The 26,213-nt window shown below is 41.6% G+C and overlaps 1 protein-coding gene across 5 annotated transcripts in view; it reads left to right on the top strand.

The window, feature by feature from the left end:
* The window catches only part of CDKAL1 (CDK5 regulatory subunit associated protein 1 like 1), a 662,439-nt gene that overhangs the window by 582,108 nt on the left and 54,118 nt on the right, over positions 1 to 26,213 (top strand). Inside the window, exon 16 of one of the 5 annotated variants that reach the window (XM_064597103.1) lies at positions 21,707 to 21,739. The exons of the other annotated variants lie outside the window; for them this stretch is intronic. Within the exon in view, the coding sequence (XP_064453173.1) occupies positions 21,707 to 21,724 (18 nt within the window). The 3' untranslated portion in view covers positions 21,725 to 21,739. Of the gene's footprint in view, positions 1 to 21,706; positions 21,740 to 26,213 lie in introns of those variants that run through there. 5 annotated transcript variants of the gene reach the window in all.

Below are 26,213 nucleotides of genomic sequence, written 5' to 3'. Positions count from 1 at the left end.
AATATCAGTATATATGGTGCCTCTGCTATGTGCTGAGATACAAATGATTAAGACAGATTAATCTTGAGATGAAAGAGTAAGCCTCCCTCAAAGAACTGAGGCATAAGTAAGCATGTGGGGGACGAGGAGTTGCAGCAAAATAGAAAACGTAGAAATAGAAGACATTTTCTAAAAGGGGAACTTTTATAAGAAAATCGCTTTGGTAGACAATGGAAATAGGACTCCACTTGTCTGCTTGCAATAAGTTGTACCTAGTGGTCTTTTGACGTTTGCTGGCCCTAAAGCCTTTGTAAAACCTCAAATTCCCACACAGCCTTACGGCTTACAGTGGTAGCCCTAACTTATGCTAATCAAAGGGACTGAACATTTAGAGTGGCACCTTCCAGCCGTTCTGAAGATGACTGTGAACACAGAGAGTACAGAAGCCATGTGAAGATGTAAATAAACACTGGGAAGTTGGCTAAATTCACTCTTTAAATGGGTCCATCCCAGGGCACCTGGGGGGCTCAGTCGGTTAAGCGTCTGCCTTTGGCTCAGGTCATGATCCTGGAGGCCCGGGATCGAGTCCCGAGTTGGGCTCCCTGCTCATCGGGGAGTCTGCTTCTCCCTCTGCCTCTGTCCCTCAACCCTGCTTGTGCTCTCTCTTGCCTCTCTCTCTGCCAAGTAAATAAAATCTTTAAAAATAAATAAATGGGCCCATCCCGTCCACCAATCCTGAAGTCATTTGGGAATTCCAAACTGTGTGTCTCGAAAATAGCAAACAGACATGGGCCCTGAACACCCCAGTTCAAGTGAGTAGCAAAGATCTAAAGAATTTCCGCATTTACCGCACATTTACCAAACAGCACACACTTTCAGGAGCAAGAAAAAAATGGGTGTGCGGTGTTTTTAGCAAGGTGTTCCCTTACTTGCCGTGCTGTAAGTGCCGGTGATTCCTGAGAGAGCACCTGGGACAAGCCTGCTCTCCTGGCCTCCGGTGCAGGACCGTGCTTTCGGCAGCACGGTCTTTTTTACACAATTCCACCACCAAAGAGAACAGTTCACATACAAAGTTCACTGTACTGAACGTTCTGCTATATTATAACTAAGTCTTCACCTTGGGAACGAAACCTAGTCAGCCTCCGCAAAGTTTGCTTGAAACTTGGCCGCTCCGTTCAGTTAGCCCGGCATTCTTATCAGTAAAACCAGTGACCTTGGAATTGATCAGATTAAGCATTCAAGTCCACTTAATATTTAAAGCACTTTCCGATAATTGCCACAAAGTCTTATTAAATACAGCAGCCCAATTTCAAGGTTGTCCTATCAGCTCCTTCCTGACAGGCTTTCCACATCCCACTGCCGGCTTTTTAACTTACTCTTCACCAGACTGAAATCAGAGTAATGAAAACAGTCAAACTGCTCATAAAATGTCACATTACTATGAGAGCACACATTATTTCTACAGATATTTTCTGTCAGTCACTAGATTTCTACTCGAATGACAGCAGAGCCTGCCTGGAACATGCTTTCAAAATGACAATCCCGTACCGTAAAGACTACTTCAGCAGTAAAATTTACTGATCTGTCCCTTTGATCTCAGCCCACAAAAGATACCAAATGTTACTCAGGAAAAAATAAAACATTTATAGAAAAGGGGAGAAAAGGTTATATGCTTCATTTTGCTTATCAATGTCATTTCCAAGCCAACAATTTTATTAGGGGTAGGGTGACATGCTATTTTTAGTTTGTGGGGGAGAAATGTGACATTTAGAACAAATGTCATAGCATTTCTTCAATAAAAATCCATGCTGTCAGCCGCCTAGCTCTGGAGAATTACAGAAAAGCTGTGTTGAATCACGAAAGAAGCAACAATCATTTGACTTGTAGTTTAACCCCCTCAGACCCAGCCTCGGCGGGGACGGACAGCCGGAACCATTGTTGTAGGTCGCGTAGCTCCGGGAGGCCGGCCTGTATTTGCACAGAGTAGTTCTTAAAATAACCCATCCCGTCCACCTAAGAAATGACCCGGTGCTCAGCCAAAGCTCCGTGACCTGTTTTGTTCGGTGAACCTCGTAGAGAAATGGTTTCTTCACAAACAAGAGAAGAACTCCCAATACTTAGCAAAAATAACTCTTCCACTATGAAGGCCAGAAAATGACTTTATTGACTATAAGCCATGAAAGAAACACTGAAAAACAGTAGCGGGGAGAATGATTAGAATGGAGTGTAGGAAGAAATAACACGCCGTGAATATGGTTCTTGTCGTGGGACGTTTGGCCCTTATCTGCCCCACTTGGTTTGGCTTCTGTTCACATTCTACCATGAAATCTCTCTGGGTTGTTATTTAACTTTTCAGGGACAAGAGCCGTATCTTAACATTTCTCCCAATTCCCCACGGTGCCTAGCACAGTTCTTGATAAAACGACTGAACAATTAAAGCATTGGTTTGGGAAATATGGTTCATATCTTTTTTTTTTCCTTAAAGCTTTCTAGCCCTCCCCAGCATGCCACCCCCACCCCAGACACACCCGAGGATCCTTTTCAGCCTTGGCCTTTTTCAAGGCTACATCCCGCTCCCTCCACCCTTACTCCGATGGAGTAGTGTTAACGGTCTGCTGCCAGTTACCCATGAACTTCCAGATGGGGATGGCCATTTTTGTTAAGGGAGAAGATGAAGACATCTGTGACCTTTTCTTTTTGAAGTCCTTTCCTTCCCCCTTGCATACACGTGAAGTGCTTCATGCATGATCTTTCTCTTTCCTTCCTTCCTCGTAAAAGGTTCCTGTCTTCCTTGACAGAGCTCTTGTCTCCCTTTTCTGGGGACTCCTTCCTTTTGGCTTCCAGATGAGCATAGTCATAGCCTCCAGTTTAACCTGCTGCCTTCTCTAATTCCCATTAAATTGCTAAATGGGAATGGAGCACTCAGTAGGTACCAGGCATTGAGCCAGGTCAGCAGGGTATATGGTTGAATAAGATAGAGTCCGTCCTCTTCAACAGCTCACAACTGCGTACTCAGCCGGTACCCACCTCCACCGCTGTTCATCCCGCAAGCACTGCCTGAGTAAATTCAAGGGACACGGTGACTACTGATGGCAGGCCTTGCTCTCGGGGAGCACCTAGGGCACACTTCCTCGAGCCTCTACCTGCGGTACCTCTCGTTTTGAACTTGTACTCGTTTCCTGCTCAAAGTTACGAAGTAGGTTTTATGTATATAACGCTTAATGCCATTTTTCTTCCCTTACTGTGAAGCCATTTTGAAGGCAAAGACTGTCTCTCAGAAGTTGAATTACTTTTTATCTTTCGTGGTCATTGCCCAACACAGTGCCCTAAACACGGCCTCTCGTGCAGCCACTCGGGCTGGGTGCTGCACCGCTTCGGGGGGTATCAGTCACATCTCAATCCAGGTGGCCTTGCACCAGTGCTCAAGAAATATTTTTGCTTGAGTCTTATGATACCAGCAATTTGTGAAACATCGTTTCATTTTCTGAAATTTTTTTTTTTTTTTAAGATTTTATTTATTTATTTGACAGAGAGAGACACAGTGAGAGAGGGAACACAAGCAGGGGGAGTGTGAGAGGGAGAAGCAGGCTTCCCGCGGAGCAGGGAGCCCGATGCGGGGCTCGATCCCAGGACCCTGGGATCATGACCTGAGCCAAAGGCAGACGCTTAACGACTGAGCCACCCAGGTGCCCCCTCTGAAATTTTTTTTTAACTCCATGCTCCTACTCTTTTGAATCCCCTCTAGTATATAAAGCCATGTGAATAATTGAGAGGTAGGTTCAGAAGTAGGTGATGTTTTGAAAATTCGTTTTCATATGAATTAAATACATATGATTTAGTAATTTGTATATGCCCCCAATTATATTGCTAACCCGTTTTTTCTAATAGTGTTTTGACATGACTTTTTAACATTTGTTGAGTATATTGACAACCTCATTGGCAGGGTGGAGGTATGTGATTTCTTTTTATCGTCAAGCATTGTCATTTCTAACCACGGAGTCTCAAATACAAAGAAAAATAATTGCTCCCATATGGATTTATTTAAGACTTTAGTGAATTAACCTGATGTCATTTGAACTTGGATTGCCTGTCTCTATTCTGATAAGTCAGTGAACATATGCCAGATTTGCTCTATTATGGTAGCTGCATAATCATCAATAGCGGTATTTTCTGCCAACCAGAATATAGGATGTCTCACCTCCATCCTTGTGTGCACATATGGGGGGAGGGGTATCATTCATTCTCTCAGCTGCCAGCAGAATTCCTCTTAGGCAAGGAAGCCGCCTCGTTTAGGAAACCGTCTTCATAAACAGTTTAATGGACACAGTGAGAACCTGAGGCTGTGAGTTTGAAGGAAGTGAGAGCTAACTGCTCTTCAGTAGAAAACTACAGGGACTCTTTCTCTCAATGTAAATGAGAGAAAGTGATAAAAGAGGGAGAAATAGTGGGGGAAGAACTAATACTCTGTTTGAGGGCATTTTTTCTCCTGTGTGCACTTACCCACAAAACTAAGTCAGAGGACCAGAAATTGGGAGCTAGATATGACCTTGAGAATACAAGTCCCCTTCCCCTTGATGTTTGAAGTCATTTGGGGAAGGGCACTGAGCTTTTTTGCATAAGACAAAGTGCAGGAGGTTGGAGCCTAGATCTAAAGGGGCAGTGGGACCCCAGATGCCATCGGAGTTTCATGCATATTCATGTCTGGGTTTAATTCCCAGCTCTGCCTTTTACTAGCTAAATACTCTTGGAAAAGATACTTAATTTTTCTGCGTCTAAGTTTCCTCATCCATAAAAGAGAAATAATAAAAAGACATTTTTCCACTGGGTTCTCTTAATGATGGAACTAATACGTGTGAAGAGCTCAGAGAAATGCCTTCCATGGTAAGCGCCAGATCAATGCCCTGTGTGTATCACCCACACTCGTGCAGACATGCATGTGATGGAAGACTTGGGTTTGCTTTTTATGTGTGTGCTTAAAGTTAGTTACAAAGAAGTTACCCCATATAAAACCATTCTAAGGAATCATGTATGATTCAATATCCCCTCTCTCTAGCCCCTACAGTTCTCCTTTAACTGTGCAAAGTGTCTTATACCTCAAACAGATCAAATGGTGAGTGATTTATTATCTTTGTACCAATATGATCGTGTATTTAAAAAGACCAGAATGTTCTCAGAGTCTTGATATATTTTCCAGTCCTAATACATTTGCTCTTTGAGAGAAAAAGTTGTGCTCTGTTTCTAAAGCAGTGGTGTACCCAGGACTCATTAGACGTCGTCTTTAAAGTTTTAATTGTTTGGCTCTTATCTACATGAAATGGAAAAGCAGTGTGCTTCGTAGAAGTTGTTAGCTTCAGTGGTTGCTAAATGCTATGCGTGTAAAATATTAAAATGCAGGGATCATGAAGTTATTTTGAGAATATAATTACTGTGTGCTCTGCCTGCTTCCTTTTAAAACCTTTAGGCTATTTGCTGCTGACCAGTTTGGGTAGCCGCTTATGTTCATGAGCATTGTTTGCCGTATTGATTACAATATATCTAGAAACTTAGTTCTAGAAAAACCCGATAATTCAGATCTACATAATCTCCTAGAAAAACCCTTTCCCCCAAGTAATTGCCTTTTGTGGTCTACTTTTTCTCCAGAATTACCCTGTTTTTAATCAGTGTGTATGTGGGGGGGAGGGGATGCAGGAGTTAAGAAGCTGTTATATTTAGTAGCGATTTCTTTTTTACTTGTGGGGGGACTTTGGAAATAAAATACTTTGTTTTACCTCCACTCACGCTAGAAATAAAAACAGAAAGCATAGGGAGATGAAGGGGATAGATGTGGCAGCAGGAAGGGTGAGGAACTTGGTTTGAGGGGCTGCTGAGAAGCCTGACCCAACCCAGGACACCCCGTCCATCCTAAGACTCTGAGTTCCTCCGCCGCTCACCTTCCCAATCCAGCCCTTCTTCTCCATTTTCATGACCTCCCACTTTTGTACTTTTTATAGTTTACTGTTATTCCTTCCTTCATTTTCTGTCCTGATATGATGAAAGCTGTCTGAGACCAAGGATGGTATCTATTTGCTGCATCCCCAGTACTTAGAACATTTAGAAGGCTAATGCACATTTGGTGAATGGATTAGTTGATTCACTTATAAGTCACTTTGCAAGTGGCGATTATTCATTATGTTCAAGATATCCATTTCCCGTGCATTAGTACCTAATACATAAAATCTGTAAGGAGGGCAACTGGATGGTATTTGAGCCTTCCAAAGGGGCAGAGGAATATATTATAAAGAAACAATCACGAATCTCAGTGAATGTAAATCTGTGAGGATGTTCATTGCAGAACTGTTTATAATAATAAAATATTATAAACAACTTAAATATCCAATACTAGGTGATGAGTTAAGTATGCTGCGTTCATGTGATATAATGCCACGCAGTCACTGAAAATCATGTTGAAAAAGAATATCGAATGATGGGGGAAATGTTCATTGATATGTCAAAAATTGAAAAAGTGTTGGGGCGCCTGGGTGGCTCAGTCGTTCAGCGTCTGCCTTCGGCTCAGGTCATGATCCCAGGGTCCTGGGATCGAGTCCCACATCGGGCTCCCTGCTTGGCAGGAAGCCTGCTTCTCCCTCTCCCACTCCCCCTGCTTGTGTTCCCTCTCTCGCTGTGTCTCTCTGTCAAATAAATAAAATCTTTTTTAAAAAAATTGAAAAAGTGTTATGAGATAACATATACATGATACCAATTTTATAAAAATAGTAATTATTATACATTTATTTATACATACATTATACACCACAGTGTTAACAGTAGTTATCTGTAAGTGGCATTTTATTTCTGTGTGTGCACCCTTCTATATATTTTTTTAATTTCTAAAACATTGAAGGCTTTTGTAAACAAGTAAAGAAAAAAGGGAAGTTTCCAGTGCCATTTGTAGAGTGGTGGGACAAGCCCGTGAGGAAGGAATGTGTGGGAAAGAAGAGAGAGCTAGGTCAGCAAGAGGAGTAGCCACTAAGGCATCCGTGGGGTGGGGGTGATAGAATTCAAACCGCTGGAAAGGCTCAGAGGGATCACGTGACCCTGGGGGGCAAGATTGGTATGCCCGCCATCGTACCAAGCCGTTTGCCGTCAGTAGGAGACAGAACTCTGCGTGCCCTGTAAGCTTGGACAAGGGCAAGGGTCTACTGTCTGCCTGGGTTGGTTTTTCGCCTAGGATTGAAACACATTTTAGCCATGCATTAATTTGGCTCTTAGTATGTGTTTATTGATTTCTTTTTCTGCACCTTGTTCTTTGTTTCTGCAGTGATATTTTGAAAGATGGAGGGTGGAGTGGAAAGAGATGGGCTCTTGAGGTTGGCAGAATTCGGCAGCTAGGCGTTTGATCCCTGCTCTGGCACTTAAAAGCTCTGAGACGTTGGACAAATTTGCTTTGATGCTCTGAGACAGAAGTGTTGAAAATGAGACTAGTAACAGACCCCTTGCAGGATTTTAAACAAAACAAATGTGTAATAAAGTCGCTAATTCAATACCTTTCACAGTAAGGCAACAGACAGCCAATCAATGTTCGCTGTTGTTCTTAAGACAGTCTTTTCTCATCGTTCTTGATTACACAGGCCCGGTGTATCTTATAATTACAAAACCATATGCTTCTGCTGATGTCTTGTTTTTGTTTCTATAAATTTTTTTACTTAAGTAATGCAAAGAAAAACGAAGTCAAGAGCTTCACCAGTAAAAAGTAAGCTGCTCTGTTGGTTCTGAGTCATCCTGACCCAAATCAGGAGTTTGGCGGTACCTTTATTTCATTATGACATCTACCAGTCACCTAAACTGGCCTTATTGAAACAGAACAGTCTTTGAAAATGTGAGCACATCACTCAGCCTTGTTACGGGAAACTGGCAGACCCCTGGCTGTGCCCAGAGGGACTGTGATTGCAGTTCTCACTCCAGAAGCAACATCCTTCTGTCGTGAATTAAATCTTCACAGTCAAAATCTGTGTCTGCATGTGCTTGTTTATTTGGAAAAGAAATGTTATTCAGAAGCATCTTATTTATAATAGTTGTGGAGCCGTAGGGTATTAAGTGAGCCTAACTGTCGGCGTCGTGTGATGTCCACGGGAAGAGCCCTCGTGAGCATTTGTTTCCTTCTGGCTTTACCATTGTTCCGGAGGCCAGCCAACGAGTCCTCCTGTGTACCTGCGTATGAATATGGTGTTTTACGTGTGTGTGTAGCACGTAAGAATATCGCACCCATTCTATGTGTGGGTTGATGCAGGTTTTTGAGGATATGCATGGGGGTGAACCAGCTTCTGTATATACAAGGGGTTTCTTTTTTCTGGTTTCACCCAAACCAACGTTATTCAGGAGTGAAATGCCCTTCTCTTATCTCACATCCCAAGCTGAGTCCAGCATCTGGAGAAGCTTAAGGACCCAATACATCAAATTAGCCTGCTCAAACTGTTGTTTATTGGGTCCATTTTGTCCTGTCAGCTCAGTGACAGAATGTCAAAGCTTTTCTTTCTGTTGCCTTCAGCTTTCAGCATCTGCAAGGATCTGATATGCTATTCTTGCTTTCCTGGGGTGGGCGGACTCATGATCGTGATGAAGACTACAGGCCAGATATCTGCAGGCACTGGTTAACTTCTTTACTAAAGCTTGGGATGGGTTTCTGCCCTGCCGTTTCCCTTCCTGGAGCACAAACATACAGTCTGTTTTATGGATATGTGTTAGTTCCTTATCTATTTCCATGTTTCTTCTGTTGAGACTTGAGTAATCACAAGCAAATCATGTATGATGGTATTCATAGAAGTATTGACAGTTTAAGTCTGGAAACGTAGTGTGAATTTATCGCTAACTACAAATAACGTGGTCTATAATCTGAGTGATTCAATTTAGGTAAATAGAAATATTGCATCCTTTAAAACTCAGTCCAGAATAACTAAACATGCACATGAATTTCCCACTTAACTGTTTAAATCTTCAACCTCTAACCTTTATTTTTTCCAATGAGAAACATAGCGTGTACCTACTTATGTATTTTTAGCTTTCTATAATTATAGTCATATATATAATTGCATATGATTTATCTTTCCAGGATAAAGTTTCATTGTGCCAAAAGATGCTCTCATTTCTAAGATACAGCACAACATCTCTTCTCCAGATAAAGGAAAATCCGCCAATGAAAAACACCACACTGATTACAGACCAGGACACATTTGCATGTTTCTACTTAAAACCTGTCTCTGGCCCCAGGCAGCCCCCTCCTCTTGCCTGGACTATAGCAATCACCTTCTGACTGTTCCCTCTGAGTCCATTCTAGTTTCCTTCTCAAGCCTCGTCACCGAAGAGAAACTAGAATGATCTTCTATGCCAACGAATCTGATTATATCACTTTTCTACTTAAAACTCCTCAGTGGCTTTCCATTCCTTTTAGGAAAAAGGCAACACTCCTTTGTGTGTGTGTGAGGCTGACTCTCTCCTCTGGCTCCCCCTGGCTCTCTCTGCTCCAGATACACCTTGCCTTCTGTTCCCTCCAGCAATGCTGTTCCTTCCCACCCTGGGGCCTTTCCATGCTGTTTCCCTGCCCCAAATGCTCTCCTCGTCTTTCATCCCATTAGTTCCTGGTCACTGCCAGAGCTCAGCCCCAGAGCTTCCTCAGAGAACCTTTCCCAGACTTGTCCGAGTAGACCAGGTCACCATGTGTATACTCTCGGTGCAACAGGTGACGCCGCTCTTAACACCCATCAGTTAGCATTTACATTCGTGTGATTATCTGGTCACAGTCCCTTGCTAGATTGTAAGCTCCATATGGACCAGAACCCAATCTGGTTTTACTCACCCCGCTATCCCCAGAGCCCAGCCCAGTGCCTAACATAGGGCACGTATTCGGCGAAGACTTGTGGAAAAATTAAATGAAGATAATTATATCCGTACTATATTCTCTTTTATGAAAGCGTGTCCTCACTTCCCCTGGTCTACACATTTCTCACAGATAGCCGCTTTTTTTTTTTATTAACATATAATGTATTGTTTGTTTCAGAGGTACAGTTCTGTGATTCAACAGTCTTACACAATTCACAGCGCTCACCATAGCACATACCCTCCCCAGTGTCCATCACCCAGCCCCCCCATTCATCCCACCCCCCTCCACTCCAGCAACCCCCAGTTTGTTTCCTGAGATTAAGAGTCACTTGTGGTTTGTCTCCCTCTCTGGTTCCATCTTGTTTCCTTTTTCCCTCCCTTCCCCTATGATCCTCTATCCCTAAATTCCTCATATCAGGGAGATCATATGATACTTGTCTTCTCCGATTGACTTATTTCGCTCAGCATAATACCGTTCAGTTCCATCCATATCGTTGCAAATGGCAAGATCTCATTCCTTCTGATGGCTGCATAATATTCCATTGTATATATATACCACATCTTCTTTATCCATTCACCTGTCGATGGACATCTGGGCTCTTTCCACAGTTTGGCTATTGTGGACATTGCTGCTATAAACATCGGGTTGCATGTACCCCTTCAGATCCCTACATTTGTATCTTTGGGGTAAATACCCAGTAATGCAATTGCTGGGTCATAGGGTAGCTCTATTTTCAACTTTTTGAGGAACCTCCATACTGTTTTCCAGAGTGGCTGCACCAGCTTGCTTTCCCACCAACAACAAAGGAGGGTTCCCCTTTCTCCACATCCTCTCCAACAACAGATAGCCACTCTGAACAGTGACACCTAATCCACTTAGTTACCACGCTGTTGAGGTCCTGCCTCCTTTGTTTTGTGTCTGCAGTGTAGACCCCTGCCCCAGGCCGGAGGTGGAAATTCAAAAATTTCCCTCTAGTTCTACCGAGCATGGATTGGGTTTGAGGATATGTTTACATATACACAAGAGACGGAGACCAGTGACTTCCTAGCTACTCTTAAAAACATCTTTGCAGTGAGGCCTGATTATTTTCCTACCAGTGTACTTCTAGAGCAAGAAATGTAAAAAAAAAAAACCACTGTGATGCCACATGTATAGGATTTGTTCTTTGTGATTTGGGGTTACTGTTTGCTTTTGTCCAGTTGGCACAGTTTTCTGAGGAAGACTTTGCTTATTTCAGTGGTGTGTATGTAGCATATTCGTGGCCTATACGTATTTTGACAGATCCACTTGAAACTAAATATACCTAGGTTGAAAGTGAAAGATCTCTAGGAACCTTTTGGCTTTCAAATGGTGTGTGAGCCTCCTACCTTTTTGTCTTCATTCTCTCTTTTGCTTTTTTTGAAAGGGAAGATGATTTTTTATTCACTACAATTTTTGGACATATATATTTTCACTTAAACAAAGGCTAATTCAGTCAAGAAAATGGCTACTGGAAATTTAGACGATGCAAATTAAAGCACAGTAAGAGTCGGTTTTAATACAGGAAGCCCCTTTTGTTGTCTGGCCGGGGGAGGTGCGGTGAAGGTAGAGTCAAGGTGTACAGGGAAGATGACCCAGTGACACCAGCCCGATACTGCGTGTCGGCAGGGAGTAATTACCCTGCTCCTCGGAGTTAAAGACATTGTGGGGGCGCCTGGGTGGCTCAGACGGTTAAGCGTCTGCCTTCGGCTCAGGTCATGATCCCGGGGTCCTGGGATCGAGTCCCACATCGGGCTCTCTGCTCCTTGGGAGCCTGCTCCTCCCTCTGCCTCTCTCTCTCTCTCTCATGAATAAATAAGTAAAATCTTAAAAAAAAAAGACATTGTGGAAACCTTATATTATATGGGCCCATCTTCCTCAGGTACTTGACAAGGCGGTATTCCCACCCCACCCCCAAAGATACTGTATAAGATTGACATTATCAGAATGAAAATAGTCTTGCTTGCAGTATTTTCCTAAACAGCGGCAGATAAGCAAAACCCATTTTCTAAGTAACAGTGACTTCCTGCTTCATTAAAAGATTATTTATGTTCTGTAGAAAAACAGTATTGAGACGGTAGTTCCAACAAGCAAATTATATCTCTCTTTCCTATCAGTGTAACAGATAAACTGTTGGCAATAATAAGGAGATGCCCACTGAACTGGGAATACACTGTTTTGAGAAAAAGAACTTTGTGGTGGTTTTAATCACTTTTTGCCTTCCAAGAGAACTTACACTTAATATATTTATAGGCGCGATCTGTGTTTTAGATTTACAGTGTTTCTAAATATATGTTTTTAAATGTATACATAGAAATTAAATTTAGAGGAAAGAGTCTCAAAAATCACTCTTCTGTAAAGCTAACATATAAACTCTGCTTCTACATTGCTTTCTTTATGGGCTTGGAGTAATTAAGCAAACATAATATACACGTAAAGGAATTTATTAGGCTTTTATTAAGGCTTGATAATTTGAGTTTCAGATTTTAAATCTCAAAGGGCTCATAATTGTCATTTTCTACTAAAAGCTACATTTAGAAAGAAGTTAGGCTGTGGTGCTAGGGAAAGATGTGTTCAAATGGAAAGTACAAAGTGCTGTTTTCATTAATTCAGCCCTTGAATTCAAATGTCTGTGTGCCTAGTGTGAGGCTTTTAATAAGTAATACAAGACACAGCTTCCACAAGTCAATTTATGCTGGTATTTTCTTGAATCAGTGTTAATTACAGGAAGGAGAGGTTTGAGATTGAGATATGCCTTGATAGGAAGGAAAAGATTGGTTTCAAACACCAAAAATGTGAGTGACTAATTTGCCAGACCAATTTAAATCTTAGAAAGGTTTTCAGTTTGACTACTGACTCAAAAAACACACTGGGACAGCTCCGGGACCCGGCAGGGGGAATTCTGGAATGGTTTGTAATACCAAATAGCTGTCTTCTGGTCGAACACAGTGTCCTTTCAGTTTTGATCTTTGTTTTTAAAATTCTGTCTGAAATGTATTAGTAAGTATGGCATCTTTGATTCTTGAGGGTGGTTTTTTTTCCTGAATACTAATTCGTTTGGTACTGGAATTCTGTCTATGGAGACTGCAAGGTTTTGAACTTTTCCTGACCCCACAAAATTTCTTCAAATTTTGCCTTAAAAATAATCCCTGATAATCAGGGAACATTAATTTACAGTTCTAGAGTCTACAGAACATCTAGAAGCGTTGCCTGGTTGTCAAGACAACAGATAGGACACACGTCCCATCTTTTCTCCACATTGACTCCTAATTCCCCAGAAGGGTTCATCTTTGGGGGGGGGGGGGGGGCGGTAATGAAAATGAACCTTTCTCCAACAGAGGCAACATTTTAGAATAGACCCCAGAACTGAAAACTGTGCCTTTGATTGAAAAAGAGCAGATGGGGCTCCGAACTGTAAGACTCATTTTTTCCCTGAAAGCAGCTTTGGCCCCATGACTGGAGTCAGAGGAAATCCCACTCAGTAGAGAGTCCCTTCTCTGGAGCCGGCGGAAGACGCGGTGGTCGTTTCTGGGCTCCCGGTGCGTGGGCCCCCTGCCTGGGGTTTTGTTCCGTCGCCTGCTCACCTGCTCTGCTCCACACTGTCTGCAGGGGAGGGCAGTGGCGGGGGGGGGGGGGGCTTCACACACAAAACACCAGCCCGCGGTAGGGAGAGAACCGGTGGCAGCCTGCGGAGGGAGTAGCTGGAGCGTCCTGACTTCAAGTCACCGCCCTCCCCTCCTGGCTTATGCCTCCTTCCCACCCCTGGGGCCTCCCTTCCCCTCAACAGCTCTCTAACCAATCAGCCCAGATTCTCTTTCTCTGAAGGCTCCCAGGTCCCAGGCGTTTGCTTGAGGAAACTCAGAAAAAGGTAGATGCAGGTGAGTTCTAAAGCAGATAAATCTTCTCTTAAAGTCTGTGGTCTGAAAATGGTGCTGTCTTTTGTAATGATTAGTTGGGCCCCCCTGCCTCCAGCCTTGCCTCTCTACCCCTGTCTAAATTCTAGGCCCAGAAGGATCTGATCCAGGGCTCCTCACTTTTGGACTCGTAAATCCTGGTCCAAGATGATGTTTTCATCAATCTGACATAAGAAAAATAAGGATCGTACAATACAGTCAGTTTAAATTCACTATTTAAAAGACTCTCCTTTCAAATCCCTTTTTATTATGAAATACTAATATTTCATGTGGTCATCGATACTAAAGTTTCAACAAAGTTATGTCCCTACTCGTAAAATAAAAAGTATTTAACCTTATAAACACACTTTAAATAAAAACGCCTTTCAGCTCCCCCCAACACATACAATTTTACTAGCATTTAGAATCCAAAAGAGTAAGAATCATAGATCTAGCCAGAACACAAATTTAACCATGTCACTGCCATGCCTCATACCCGATGTACCACATCAAGTCCATGGGGTGCTTGAACACAGGACTCAAAGGCCTGGACTGGCCCCGGTCTACCTGCCGTCCTCCCCTCCCAACATCTCCTGTCCTAAAACGACATGGGCTTGGTGGCACTTATCCACCAAAGGACTAGCCAGGTAGAAACCCATCGGTGATGACACAGTGTAAATTGAGAAGGTTCCCTTCATGAATACAGAGTCGGAGAACTCTCACCATCTTAAGATAAGAATGTCCTCTCCTCTTTCATGGCCTTTTTCTGCTTGAACCAGCCTTCCCAGCCTGACATGCCTCAGTACCTTTTATACCCATTCTTGAAACTTGACTCCCTGCTTCACATCAGCATGCCAGCCCCTGTGGTCTGTCCCTGTGCTTGCTGCTTTTATCGATAGCATGAGCACACGCACTGCATTGCATCTAGTTTTTATGTCTGTCGCCATCACTAAGATGGAAGGTTCCTCGAGGTAAGGGATCTGGCTTTTTGGTCTTCGTGACCTCAGCTAGCACACCCTCTAAAGACTTTTTGAACAGAAACGAACAGAACAGACCCCTAAGATGTGGTTAATTGGTATGGAGGCAAAAACTCTTTCTTTCTTTTTCCCCAAGTGTCTCTGCAGAAAACGAGCCTTCTCCCGACTAAAACCTTATTGCAAAATGTGACTGAGCACAGCTTTGGCGTCAGCAAAGACAACCTTCCAATATCCACTTCCTCACATTTTCTGGCTCCTTAGAGGAAAGACCATCTTGTCTTTATTTAAATTTTAACTAGCCTTTCCTAAGAGTTTGAGTGGTTATGCCACTCCTAAAATCAGCTGCCTTTTTCCCCAACTCACCTAAAATGTGATACCGAAATTTTCCTGTGCTACAGTAAAAAAAAAATATATTTTTTTATTTAATATTATTAAAAAATTATTATTATTGGGTTTTAAGGTCAGACTATAAAGAGCCAAAAAACAGTTGAAAGATAACTGAAATATCAGATTATTTTTATTTACTCAGACTAGTTCTGAAACAATATAACAAGTTAATAGATTCTTTTATTTACATTTTGGGGTTTTAAAAAACTACTTATTAATAAACCCATTTTCTTAATTTTGCTTCATGGGGAAGGAAATATTGAAATTAAACACTCTGGTTTGAGGACCGTCAGAGGAACGTAGATTAGTAAAGTGTTGTGGTGACATATTGTTCTCATTTTGTTTTATTTTATGTTTTAAAGCTTTTTGTTTATTTAATCTCTAAACCCCATGTGGAACTCAAACTCACAACCCCAAGATTAAGAGTCACATGCTCTTCTGACTGAGCCAGACTTGCTCTCATTTTAATAAGATTTTTCATTTTATTCAATCAAAACGTTTTTCGTTAGCATTGACTATGCCCAAGCATGTGGCAGATGCTGAGGATAGAGGATAAAGAGAAAACCGATCACTGCCCTAGACAGAGAGGTTAGTGGGGAGTCAGTATTGTGCATTATAGAAAATTATGGGGGCACCTGGGTGGCTCAGTCGGTTAAGTGTCCAACTCTTGATTTTGGCTCAGGTCGTGATCTCAGGGTCCTGGGATCGAGTCCCGCATCGGGCTCCACACTCAGCAGAGAGTCTGCCTGAGATTCTCTCTCTCTCCTTCCACCCCTCCCCCCTCACTTGCTCACTCTCTCTCTCAAATAAATAAATAAATCTTTAAAAAAATAAAATCTTTACAAAAGAAAATTACAGAACAGTGGGTGGCATGCTGTCAGTATGATAATGGAGAAGAGGGGGTGACTTACCTCCCTGAGGATGGGGATGACTTAAGTTTCACAGAGGAAGTGAAGCCTGAGCTGAACTTTTTTAAAAGACACGTTCAGTTTTAGGGCGCCTGGGTGGCTCAGTCGGTAGAGCGTCCCACTCTTGATCTCAGCTCAGGTCTTGATCTCAGGGTCGTGAGTTCAAGCCCCACATTGCGCTCCACGCTGGGCATGGAGCCTGCTTAAAAACAAGCAAGCAAACGAACAAAAAATGACTGACTAGTTCAGTGCTTAGGGAATTCTGGAAGCAGATTGCCTTGATTCATATCCTGGCTCTTCCATTTATGACCCATGTGACCTTCAGAAAGTAACTTCACCTGACTGTGCTAGTAGTTTCCTCCTCATTAAGTGGAGGATAAAAGCAGGACTTACTTCATAGAGTCTTTGTAAGTATCATCCACATTTAGTGACACATTAACATACTCCGAACAGTGCCTGCCCCAGAATTAGCTTTTATTACTATCACGAGTTGACCTGATCATTGAATTAGGAAGAGAGGAGTAAATGTCAGGGTACAGATATGTGAGAAAGCATACCATGTCCAGAGAACTTCGTGTAGCTTTTCAGCATTTCCAGCAATTCCAAAAAGGAGGTTTTACACCCAAGAGTGAAGTGAGGTGAAAAGTGTGCAGGTGGGCGGGATTTGAACTTGATGCTGAGGTGATGGGACCCACTCACAAGTTTCAGATACTTAGATTTGGACTTCGTGAAGAACATTCTCCTACCAGTTTTAAGGCTAGGAAAGGGACAGGTAGGGAGAGACTGAGGATAAGAGAAAGTGGCTGGTGGACCGAGCCAGGCACGAAGTGGCTCAGACCTGCAGGGGTGCTGGGGAGAGGCTCGTTGCTTTAAGACCTTCCTGATGGGCCAGGTCCTTCGGTGCACCAGCCTCCAACCAAACCAAATGTCAGTACGCACCTATCGTCCTCATCTTGAATCTGAACTATGAAAACACTTTAGATGGACTAAGGCTTAGCTTTTTTATTATTATTATTCTTATGTTAATCCCCATACATTACATCATTAGTTTTAGATGAAGTGTTCCATGATTCATTGTTTGTGCATAACACCCAGTGCTCCATGCAGAATGTGCCCTCCTCAATACCCACCACCAGGCTAACCCATCCTCCCACCCCCCTCCCCTCTAGAACCCTCAGTTTGTTTTTCAGAGTCCATCGTCTCTCATGGTTCGTCTACCCCTCCGATTTCCCCCCCTTCATTCTTCCCCTCCCGCTACCTTCTTCTTCTTTTTTTTTTTTTAACATATATTGCATTATTTGTTTCAGAGGTACAGATCTGAGATTCAACAGTCTTGCACAATTCACAGCGCTTACCAGAGCACATACCCTCCCCAGTGTCTATCACCCAGTCACCCCATCCCTCCCCCCCCCACTCCAGCAACACTCAGTTTGTTTCCTGAGATTAAGAATTCCTCATATCAGTGAGATCATATGATACATGTCTTTCTCTGTTTGACTTATTTCGCTCAACATAATACCGTCCAGTTCCATCCACGTCGTTGCAAATGGCAAGATCTCATTCCTTTTGATGGCTGCATAATATTCCATTGTGTATATATACCACATCTTCTTTATCCATTCATCTGTCGATGGACATCTTGGCTCTTTCCACAGTTTGGCTATTGTGGACATTGCTGCTATAAACATCGGGGTGCACGTACCCTTTCGGATCCCTACTTTTGTATCTTTGGGGTAAATACCCAGTAGTGCAATTGCTGGATCATATGGTCTATTTTCAACTTTTTGAGGAACCTCCATACTGTTTTCCAGAGTGGCTGCACCAGCTTGCATTCCCACCAACAGTGTAGGAGGAGGGTTCCCCTTTCTCCGCATCCCCGCCAACATCTGTCGTTTCCTGACTTGTTAATTTTAGCCATTCTGACTAGTGTGAGGTGGTATCTCATTGAGGTTTTGATTTGGATTTCCCTGATAAGGCTTAGCTTTTAATAGATTAATCATAGCTGAGCAGGGAGCCTAACACGGGGCGATCCCAGAACCCTGGAATCATGACCTGAACAGAAGGCAGACTCTTCACCGACTGAGCCACCAAGGTGCCCCAGTTTTAGTGAAATTTGTGAGCCAGGTGAGAAGGAATTGGAGTTACAATGCTGTTACATTTTAATTTTCAAGTTGCCTTTCCAAAGTATTCCTGCCAAATGTACTGTCAAAGCTGACAGTTGATCAACTTAATTATTTCTCATGGAAGTGCTACCAGAAGTAACCGTCACCTAGTCACATGAACTGTGGAAGGACTATTTAGTAAATATCGAAAAATATTTCATTCATAGAAACAAAGACAGCAACTAATTTATTAATTTTTTTTAAAAGATTTTATTTATTTATCATGAGAGACAGAGAGAGAGAGGCAGAGGGAGAAGCAGGCTCCCAAGGAGCAGAGAGCCCGATGCGGGACTCGATCCCAGGACCCTGGGATCATGACCTGAGCCGAAGGCAGACAACAGCAACTAATTTAAAATAGGAGGATCTTATCTCACAATGGCTTCTCAACTCCCAAGTTTGTCATTTGGCCTGTGTCACCAAAAGTACCAAATAATTTTAGACCTTACTGTGCTCAAGAATATACACTCTGTTCACATCAAATTTATGGAAAGTGCAAGAGCCTCTCTGTTCTATTCTGTGACCTTCCTTGGACACAATGAGAACGCCTACTCTCTGGTGACCACTGCAAAGCTTGTAAACTGACCAAGTGACCAAAATTCAAAGTATGTTATAAATGGATGGCCAGTTGATGCTTCTTGTCTAACATATTCTTCATTGCCAGTGAAGTAAATTAAGATTGTCATAGATTCCATTCAATTTAATAAAATTCATTTAACATGGGTCTTCAGAAACATTACTCATGGTGACACAGGACCTGCAGGCCAATGTCGGAATATCTGTCTGAGCTTCTGGGGCCTTCTTTTTTTTTTTTTAAAGATTTTATTTTTATTTATTTGACAGAGCACAAGCAGGGGGAACGGCAGGCAGAGGGAGAAGCAGACTCCCCACTGAGCAGGGAGCCCGATATGGGGCTTGATCCCAGGACCCTGAGATCATGACCTGAGCCGAAGGCAGGTGCTTAACCAACTGAGCCACCCAGGCGCCCCCTGAGGCCTTCTTTCATCTCATTGTACAAAAGCCCTTGAAACTGTTGTGTGCTGATAGACTCTAGACGAGCATACCCAAGAAGGCGGCCAGATTACAGCAGCTTTGTGGAATTGGCAGAGCATGATTGTTTGACAGGAAGCCCGAGGGATGGGGGGTGAGGTTCCAGGCTGCATTTGGGATACCCTGTATGTAGCCTGAGATTGCAGTTGACCGCAAGGGACCATGATGACTCGTGACATGAATATAAAAGCAGAAAACAAAATCAAGTCAATTGGTGTGTTCTTTGAGAAGGTGATAGACAGCTTGTGACACCAATGAACTCAGCCTTCTACTCCTGGTGAGAAGCAGGTTCCACACAGGTTACAACCAGGTGCTCGAGCTGGTTCATCAGTGTTCTTAGGAAGGGCACTGGGATTAAAGCAAGATGGGATCATTATCAGGGTCCCAAAATGTCAACCAGCCTGGAAAGACAACTCATTTGAGCAGATGCTCTACAAGTAACATATGGAAGCTACAGAGAGATTAATTTTGATTCACTCTTGGGAAGAAACTTTAATACTTAACTGACATAGCCACACATGAGGAAAATTTTTTTGTGTGTAATTACACATTTCCTTGGATTCAGAGCTATTGTCTCACAAATCAGAAAGTAATACACCACAATTGGGAAAAGTTGATGGGGTAATTTCAAAATAAAAAGCATACCATCTGTTTCTGCAGGCTAAAGGGAATATTCTAAAAATCAGTGTAGTTTTGAAGAACTATAAAAACAACTTCTAATGTACGCATAGCCCGTGTAAAACAGGGTTTTAGTAGTTTTCTTGTAGTTAATACATTTACCCCCAAACCAACAGTGCTTCAGTATTTTTCTGTATCTCCATCTTGCTTCTAATACCCATCTCGCTGCTTATCCCTCTCTCTTTCTCCTTTCTTCCTCCTTATAAATATCCTCCTTCACCAAAACATAAATATGTAAGTGCCAAGGCAGCCGATTTAATGTAGATAGACCCCTTGGGCTATGAGACAGAGTTCCAGGTCAGTGAAGACTTGTGAGAAATTCATGTGAGAAGCAATGAAGAAATTACTTATTTAGAGAAGGCAGGAACCTACGCAAGATCATTTTTATCAGATGAAAGGAATGCCAGAAAAAGCAAAATAAGATGGTCCACAACTTGGACATTAAAAATAAATATACAATTAGAATATTTTACAAAAGCCACCCCATGACAGTAACAGGGATGAGCAGATATTACAAATGCTGTGCACCTGTGTCCCCACTGAAAACCGGTATAATTTAAAAAGTGATATTTACCGACTAGCATAACCCTCGGTGGATTTGTCAGTTTTCTGACAGGAGGGAGAAAAAAATGATAGAAAAGCCATCAAATGTTTGATGAATGTAGATGAATTCATACCTACCAGTGAGAGAAGCAAAGTACCAGCGAAGACAGCTAATAATCTGTGGAGCATACAAGTGAAGTTTAGGGTCTGCTTGTTGTCTGCAGCTTTGTCTGACAGCACGCCTAAAAGCATGCCACCGTGGGGGTCACCAGGACCATGTTGTAGGTTAGAAAAGATGGACTGGTTGATCGGAAGAACATATAATATTGGAGTTAGGAGAGAAGATTGCAAAAGTAGTCTTATTTATCATCTTATTCCATATATATTACCTACTCAAGTAGGTCTCCTTAGTTTGCAGGTCTCCTTTCTTTATAAAGTATGGAGGGAAAAATCATGACACTGATTCTAAGATGTTACTGAGGCCATGAACATCTTTCACTGATATTATTTTTTTAAAAAGATTTATTTATTTGAGAGAGAGAGCACATGTGAACAGGGGGACAGGCAGAGGGAGAGGGAGAGAGAATCTTCATCAGACTCCCTGCTGAGCGTGGAGCCCGATGCAGGGCTCCATCTCACGACCCTGAGATCATGTCCTGAGCCGAAATCAAGAGTCAGAAGCTTAACCGACTGAGGCATCCAGGTGCCCTCATTGATATTTTCATATGTAGGGTAGGGAAAACCTCATACCATTTACAGAAGCTGAGAAAGATAGTACCCTAAATTACCAAAACTGATTACATTGCTTTTAGCCAACACTCTTCAGCTATTTATAAGACCCGTCAAGTAAAAGTCTGTTTGCAGCTCTCTCATTAATTCCCAGAATTCTTAAATTCTGTTAATAATAAATAGAAAGCTGGGCGCCTGGGTGGCTCAGTCATTGGGCGTCTGCCTTCAGCTCGGGTCATGATCCTGGGGTCCTGGGATCGAGTCCCACATCGGGCTCCCTGCTCAGCGGGAAGCCTGCCTCTCCCTCTCCCACTCCCCCTGCTTGTGTTCCTGCTCTAGCTATCTCTCTCTCTGTCAAATAAATAAATAAAATCTTTAAAAAATAAAAAATAAAAAATAATAATAATAAATAGAAAGCTGAAATAATATTATAAGCAAAAATCACAACATGAGGAACAGTAGTTCTGATGATCCATTTGATTATACACCTTTATTAGTAGGATATTTTAACATAGGCTTTTTTTTTTTTAAGATTTTATTTTTTAAGTAATCTCTACACCCAATGTGGGGCTTAAACCTATAACCCCAAGATGAAGAGTTGCTTGCTCCAGCGATGTCCACAATAGCCAAACTGTGGAAAGAGCCAAGATGTCCATCGACAGATGAATGGATAAAGAAGATGTGGTATATATACACAATGGAATATTATGCAGCCATCAAAAGGAATGAGATCTTGCCATTTGCAACGACGTGGATGGAACTGGAGGGTATTATGCTGAGCGAAATAAGCCAGTCAGAGAAAGACATGTATCATATGATCTCCCTGATATGAGGAATTCTTAATCGCAGGAAACAAACTGAGTGTTGCTGGAGTGGGGGGTGGGGTGGGAGGGATGGGGTGACTGGGTGATAGACACTGGGGAGGGTATGTGCTCTGGTAAGCGCTGTGAATTGTGTAAGACTGCTGAATCACAGATCTGTACCTCTGAAACAATACATTATATGTTAAAAAAAAAAAAAAGAAGAAGAAGATAGCAGGAGGGGAAGAATGAAGGGGGGGAGATCGGAGGGAGAGATGAACCATGAGAGACTATGGACTCCTAGAAACAGACTGAGGGTTTTGGAGGGGAGGAGTGGGGGAATGGGTTAACCTGGTGATGGGTATTAAGGAGGGCACGTTCTGCATGGAGCACTGGATGTTATATGCAAACAATGAATCATGGAACACTACATCAAAAACTAATGATGTAATGTATGGTGATTAACATAACATAATAAAAAAAATTTTTAAAAAAAAGAGTTGCTTGCTCCACCAACTGAGCCAGCCAGGCACCCCCTTAATAGCCTTTTTTTTTTTTAGAGTGGGGAGGGGCAGAGGGAGAGAGAGAATCTCAAGCAGGCTCCACGCCCAGCGCAGAGCCCGACACAGGGCTCAACCTCACGACCCTGAGATCATGACCTGAGCCGATGTTAAGAGTCAGATGCTTAACCGACTGAGCCGCCCAGGCACCCCTGAATAGCTTTTATATGATTGTTACTAAAATGCTTATTATAGGGGCACTTGGCTGGTTAGTGGGGCTTGTGACTCTTGATCTCAGGATCATTAATTAGGCCAAGCCCTGTGTCGGGTATAGAGATTACTCAGATAAATAAACTTCAAAATAATAAAATGCTTATTATAGAATATCTGGAAGATTTTTTAGAAAGAAAGAAAAAATATTAATCATTCATAATCCCACCACCCAGAGTTAACCATTAAGACCTTTTTGGTATATTTCCTTCCTTTAGACTATGTTCATTTATTTTATTTTATGATGCTGGCTACTTAACTTATTTTTTAAAATTGTATTTTGAGCATTGTTTTGTGTTACTGAAGTTCTCAAAACCCTTTTTTTAAGTGGCTTCAGAATACACCATTGAATGAATGCATCTGTTTATTAACTATTCCTCTGTTGTTGGACAGATTGTTTCTAATGTTTTGTTATTATAAATTACCCCATGATTTTAGACACATTTTTTGGTTTCAGTGGCCATTTTATTTAGATGCATTCCTGGAAGCACAATTATTAGGTTGAAGAGTACAGATATTATCAGGTTAAAGGGTTTTTGCTAGATGCTACCAAATTGTTTTCTAGAAAAGCTGCCCTATGTACACTTTCACCCCAGACTAGCCTTCAGTTTCAAAGATTAATTTTGTTTTGTATTGATGAGTGGTTCTTTTAATGTGCTGTTGTATTTATTTTGCTTATATTGTATCCAGATTTTTGTTCTGCCTCAATACTCAGAAGAAAGATTCATGTAAGTGGGTCTTAAATTGAGCAGGAGGATGGGGGAGATGATTCATTTAGGAATCTCATCAAAACCATGAACCTTCCTCTCAGAAAATGAACATACTGACAGGATGCAAATTCTTACATATTTTAAGGGGACCTGGGGTAGTCCCCATAAAATATTGTTGCCCACACAATAGTAAGTGCTCCAGATGGATTCTTTCATTTTACCCTTACAATCCAGGGCGTCATGGAGAAAAGTACCTCATTCAAAGGGGCAAAGCTAGTAAATGGTAAAGCTGGGATTCAAAATCCAGGACCTGTCGTTTTTAACCGTGTTTTTTTACTATCTTGAGGTCTTAACCTTTGTCTTTATTATTCTTTCTTCATGTTTCTTTTTTCAGTTGTTTCCAGTCATAGTGATGCTGGCTTCCTAAAACCTAATAGGGTAATCAGCCATATTTTTTCTGTGCTCTGGATTTGTTTCCTGTAGGATTAGGTTATCAGTTTCTTAAAAGTTTAAGAGTTCATGGCTCAGAAACGTTTTTGCCCAGAGTCTTTGAAGAACAAATTGTTTTATAACCTTTTCAATTGCTTGTATGCATATTGGGCTTTCTTTTTTTCTTTTTCTTTTTCAGTCAGTTTCTATAATACATTCCTATAATAACTACACATTACATCGATTTTCTTTTTCACATTTTTTAGCATACAGTAGTATATAATATTCTCTTGATTATTAGCATGCCCTCTTCATTCCCCCATTTTGTCTTTTATGGTTTTTTACCCATGATTGGTTTTGCTAAAGTTTTGTCTGCTTCAGTATTGATTTGTTGTTGTGTTGTGTTTTGTTTTTGTGAGACTCCCCACGAACACATACATTTATACATATACAAATATGCTTGCATGGTTAATTGTCCATATTTTTGTATTTTCTATTTCTGTTTTTAATTGAATTCCTTTCACCTACATTTCTTGGGGTATGGCTGTTCTTGGGATGTTCTTATTTTTCTAATTTCTGAAGTGGAATATTTGTTACTTGTTTTATTCTTCCAAATCTTGTTCCTTATCTAGTATATAGTGTTTTGATCTTTTTTATTTTCAAGTTGACTTATTTGGAGTTTTTCTTTCCTCCTTTATTCAGTGATTATTTAGAAAAGTGTATGTAATTTTCATAGGTGTTATTTTCATAGGTTAATTATTAAGTTTTTGGAGAATTAGAATCCTAAGTTAATTCTTTCAAGAAGTTTGACCATCGTAGGGAGAAATGAACATGAATTGACACCCATATATGAGAAGAGAAGCCTGAATTTACATGTTAAATTCAATTCAGCAAATATTCATTAACTGTCTACTCTGTGCCAAGAGCTGTGCTAAGTAGTAGGAACACGGTAGTGTGAAAGGGTAGAAACAGTTTCTGCTGTCATGAAAATCTTATTCTAGTAGAAAACATAAGTATACAGTTACAGGAAATACAATGGAATTAGCTGAAAAACTAAGAAGACAATTGAGTATAAGCCAGCTACAAGATCCCATCAAAACCAAAATTAATATAATAGGACAATTTAAAAGGACATATAGGTCCGTGGGACAGACCAGAGAACCCAGAAATAAACCTTATGCATATATGGTCAAGTAACTTACAACAAAGGAGCCAAGAATATGCAATGGGGAAAGAACAGCCTGTTCAATAAATCGTGTTGGGAAGGGGCGCCTGGGGGGCTCGGTTGGTTAAGTGTCTGCCTTCAGTTCAGGTTATGATCCCAAGGTCCTGGGATCGAGCCCCGTATTGGGCTCCCTGCTCGGCGGGAAGCCTGCTTCTCCCTTTCCCTCTGCTGCTCCCCCTGCTTGTGCTCTCTCTCTCTCTCAAAGAAATAAAAATCTTTAAAAAGAATGTTTACAAAAATGGGATTGGGAAAACTGGACAGCAACGTGCAAAAGAATGAAACTGGACCATTGTCTTATACCACACACCAAAACTAACTCAAAATGGATTAAAGACTTGAACATAACACCTGAAACCATAAAACTCTTAGAAGAAGATATAGGTGGTAAGCTGCTTAACATAGACCTTGGGGATGATTTTTTAAATCTGACACCCAAAGGCAATTAAAGCAAAAACAAACAAGTATGACTACATCAAACTTGAAAAGCCTCTGCACAGCGAAGGAAACCAACAAAAACAACCAAATGAATGGGAGACAATATTTGCAAATCATATAGGTGATAATGGGCTAATATCCAAAATATGTAATGAACTTCTACAACGTAACAGTAAAAAGACAAAGAATTCAATTTAAAAATGGGAAGAAGATATGTTTTTCCAATGAAGACATGCAAATGGCCAACAGGTACATGAAAAGATGTTTCACATTATTAATCATCAGGGAAATGCAAATCAAAACCATATTGAGATACCGCCTCACACCTGTTATAATGGTTATTATCAAGAAGACAAGAAATAACAAATGTCAGCAAGGATGTAGAGAAAAAGGAGCCCTTGTGTGGTTTTGGGGGGAATGCAAACCAGTGCAGCCACTCTGGAGAACAGAATGGAGGTTCCTCAAAAGTTAAAAATAGAATTACCCTACGATCCAGCAATTCCACTTCTAGGTGTTTATCTGCAGAAGATGCGAATACTAACTCAAAAAGCAGTCGCGTCCCCATATTCATGGCAACGTTATTTATAATAGCCAAGATATGGAAACAACATAAATGTCCATCAGTGGATGAACAGATAAAGAAGTGGGGGGGGGGGGTGTACATACATAC

Source organism: Mirounga angustirostris, unplaced genomic scaffold (genome assembly GCF_029215605.1).
Source record: "Mirounga angustirostris isolate CCGP_5_RB_7025 unplaced genomic scaffold, mMirAng1.0.hap1 SCAF_8, whole genome shotgun sequence".
Classification (NCBI taxonomy): Eukaryota; Metazoa; Chordata; class Mammalia; order Carnivora; family Phocidae; genus Mirounga; species Mirounga angustirostris.
This window is presented reverse-complemented; position numbering and strand designations above follow the sequence as displayed.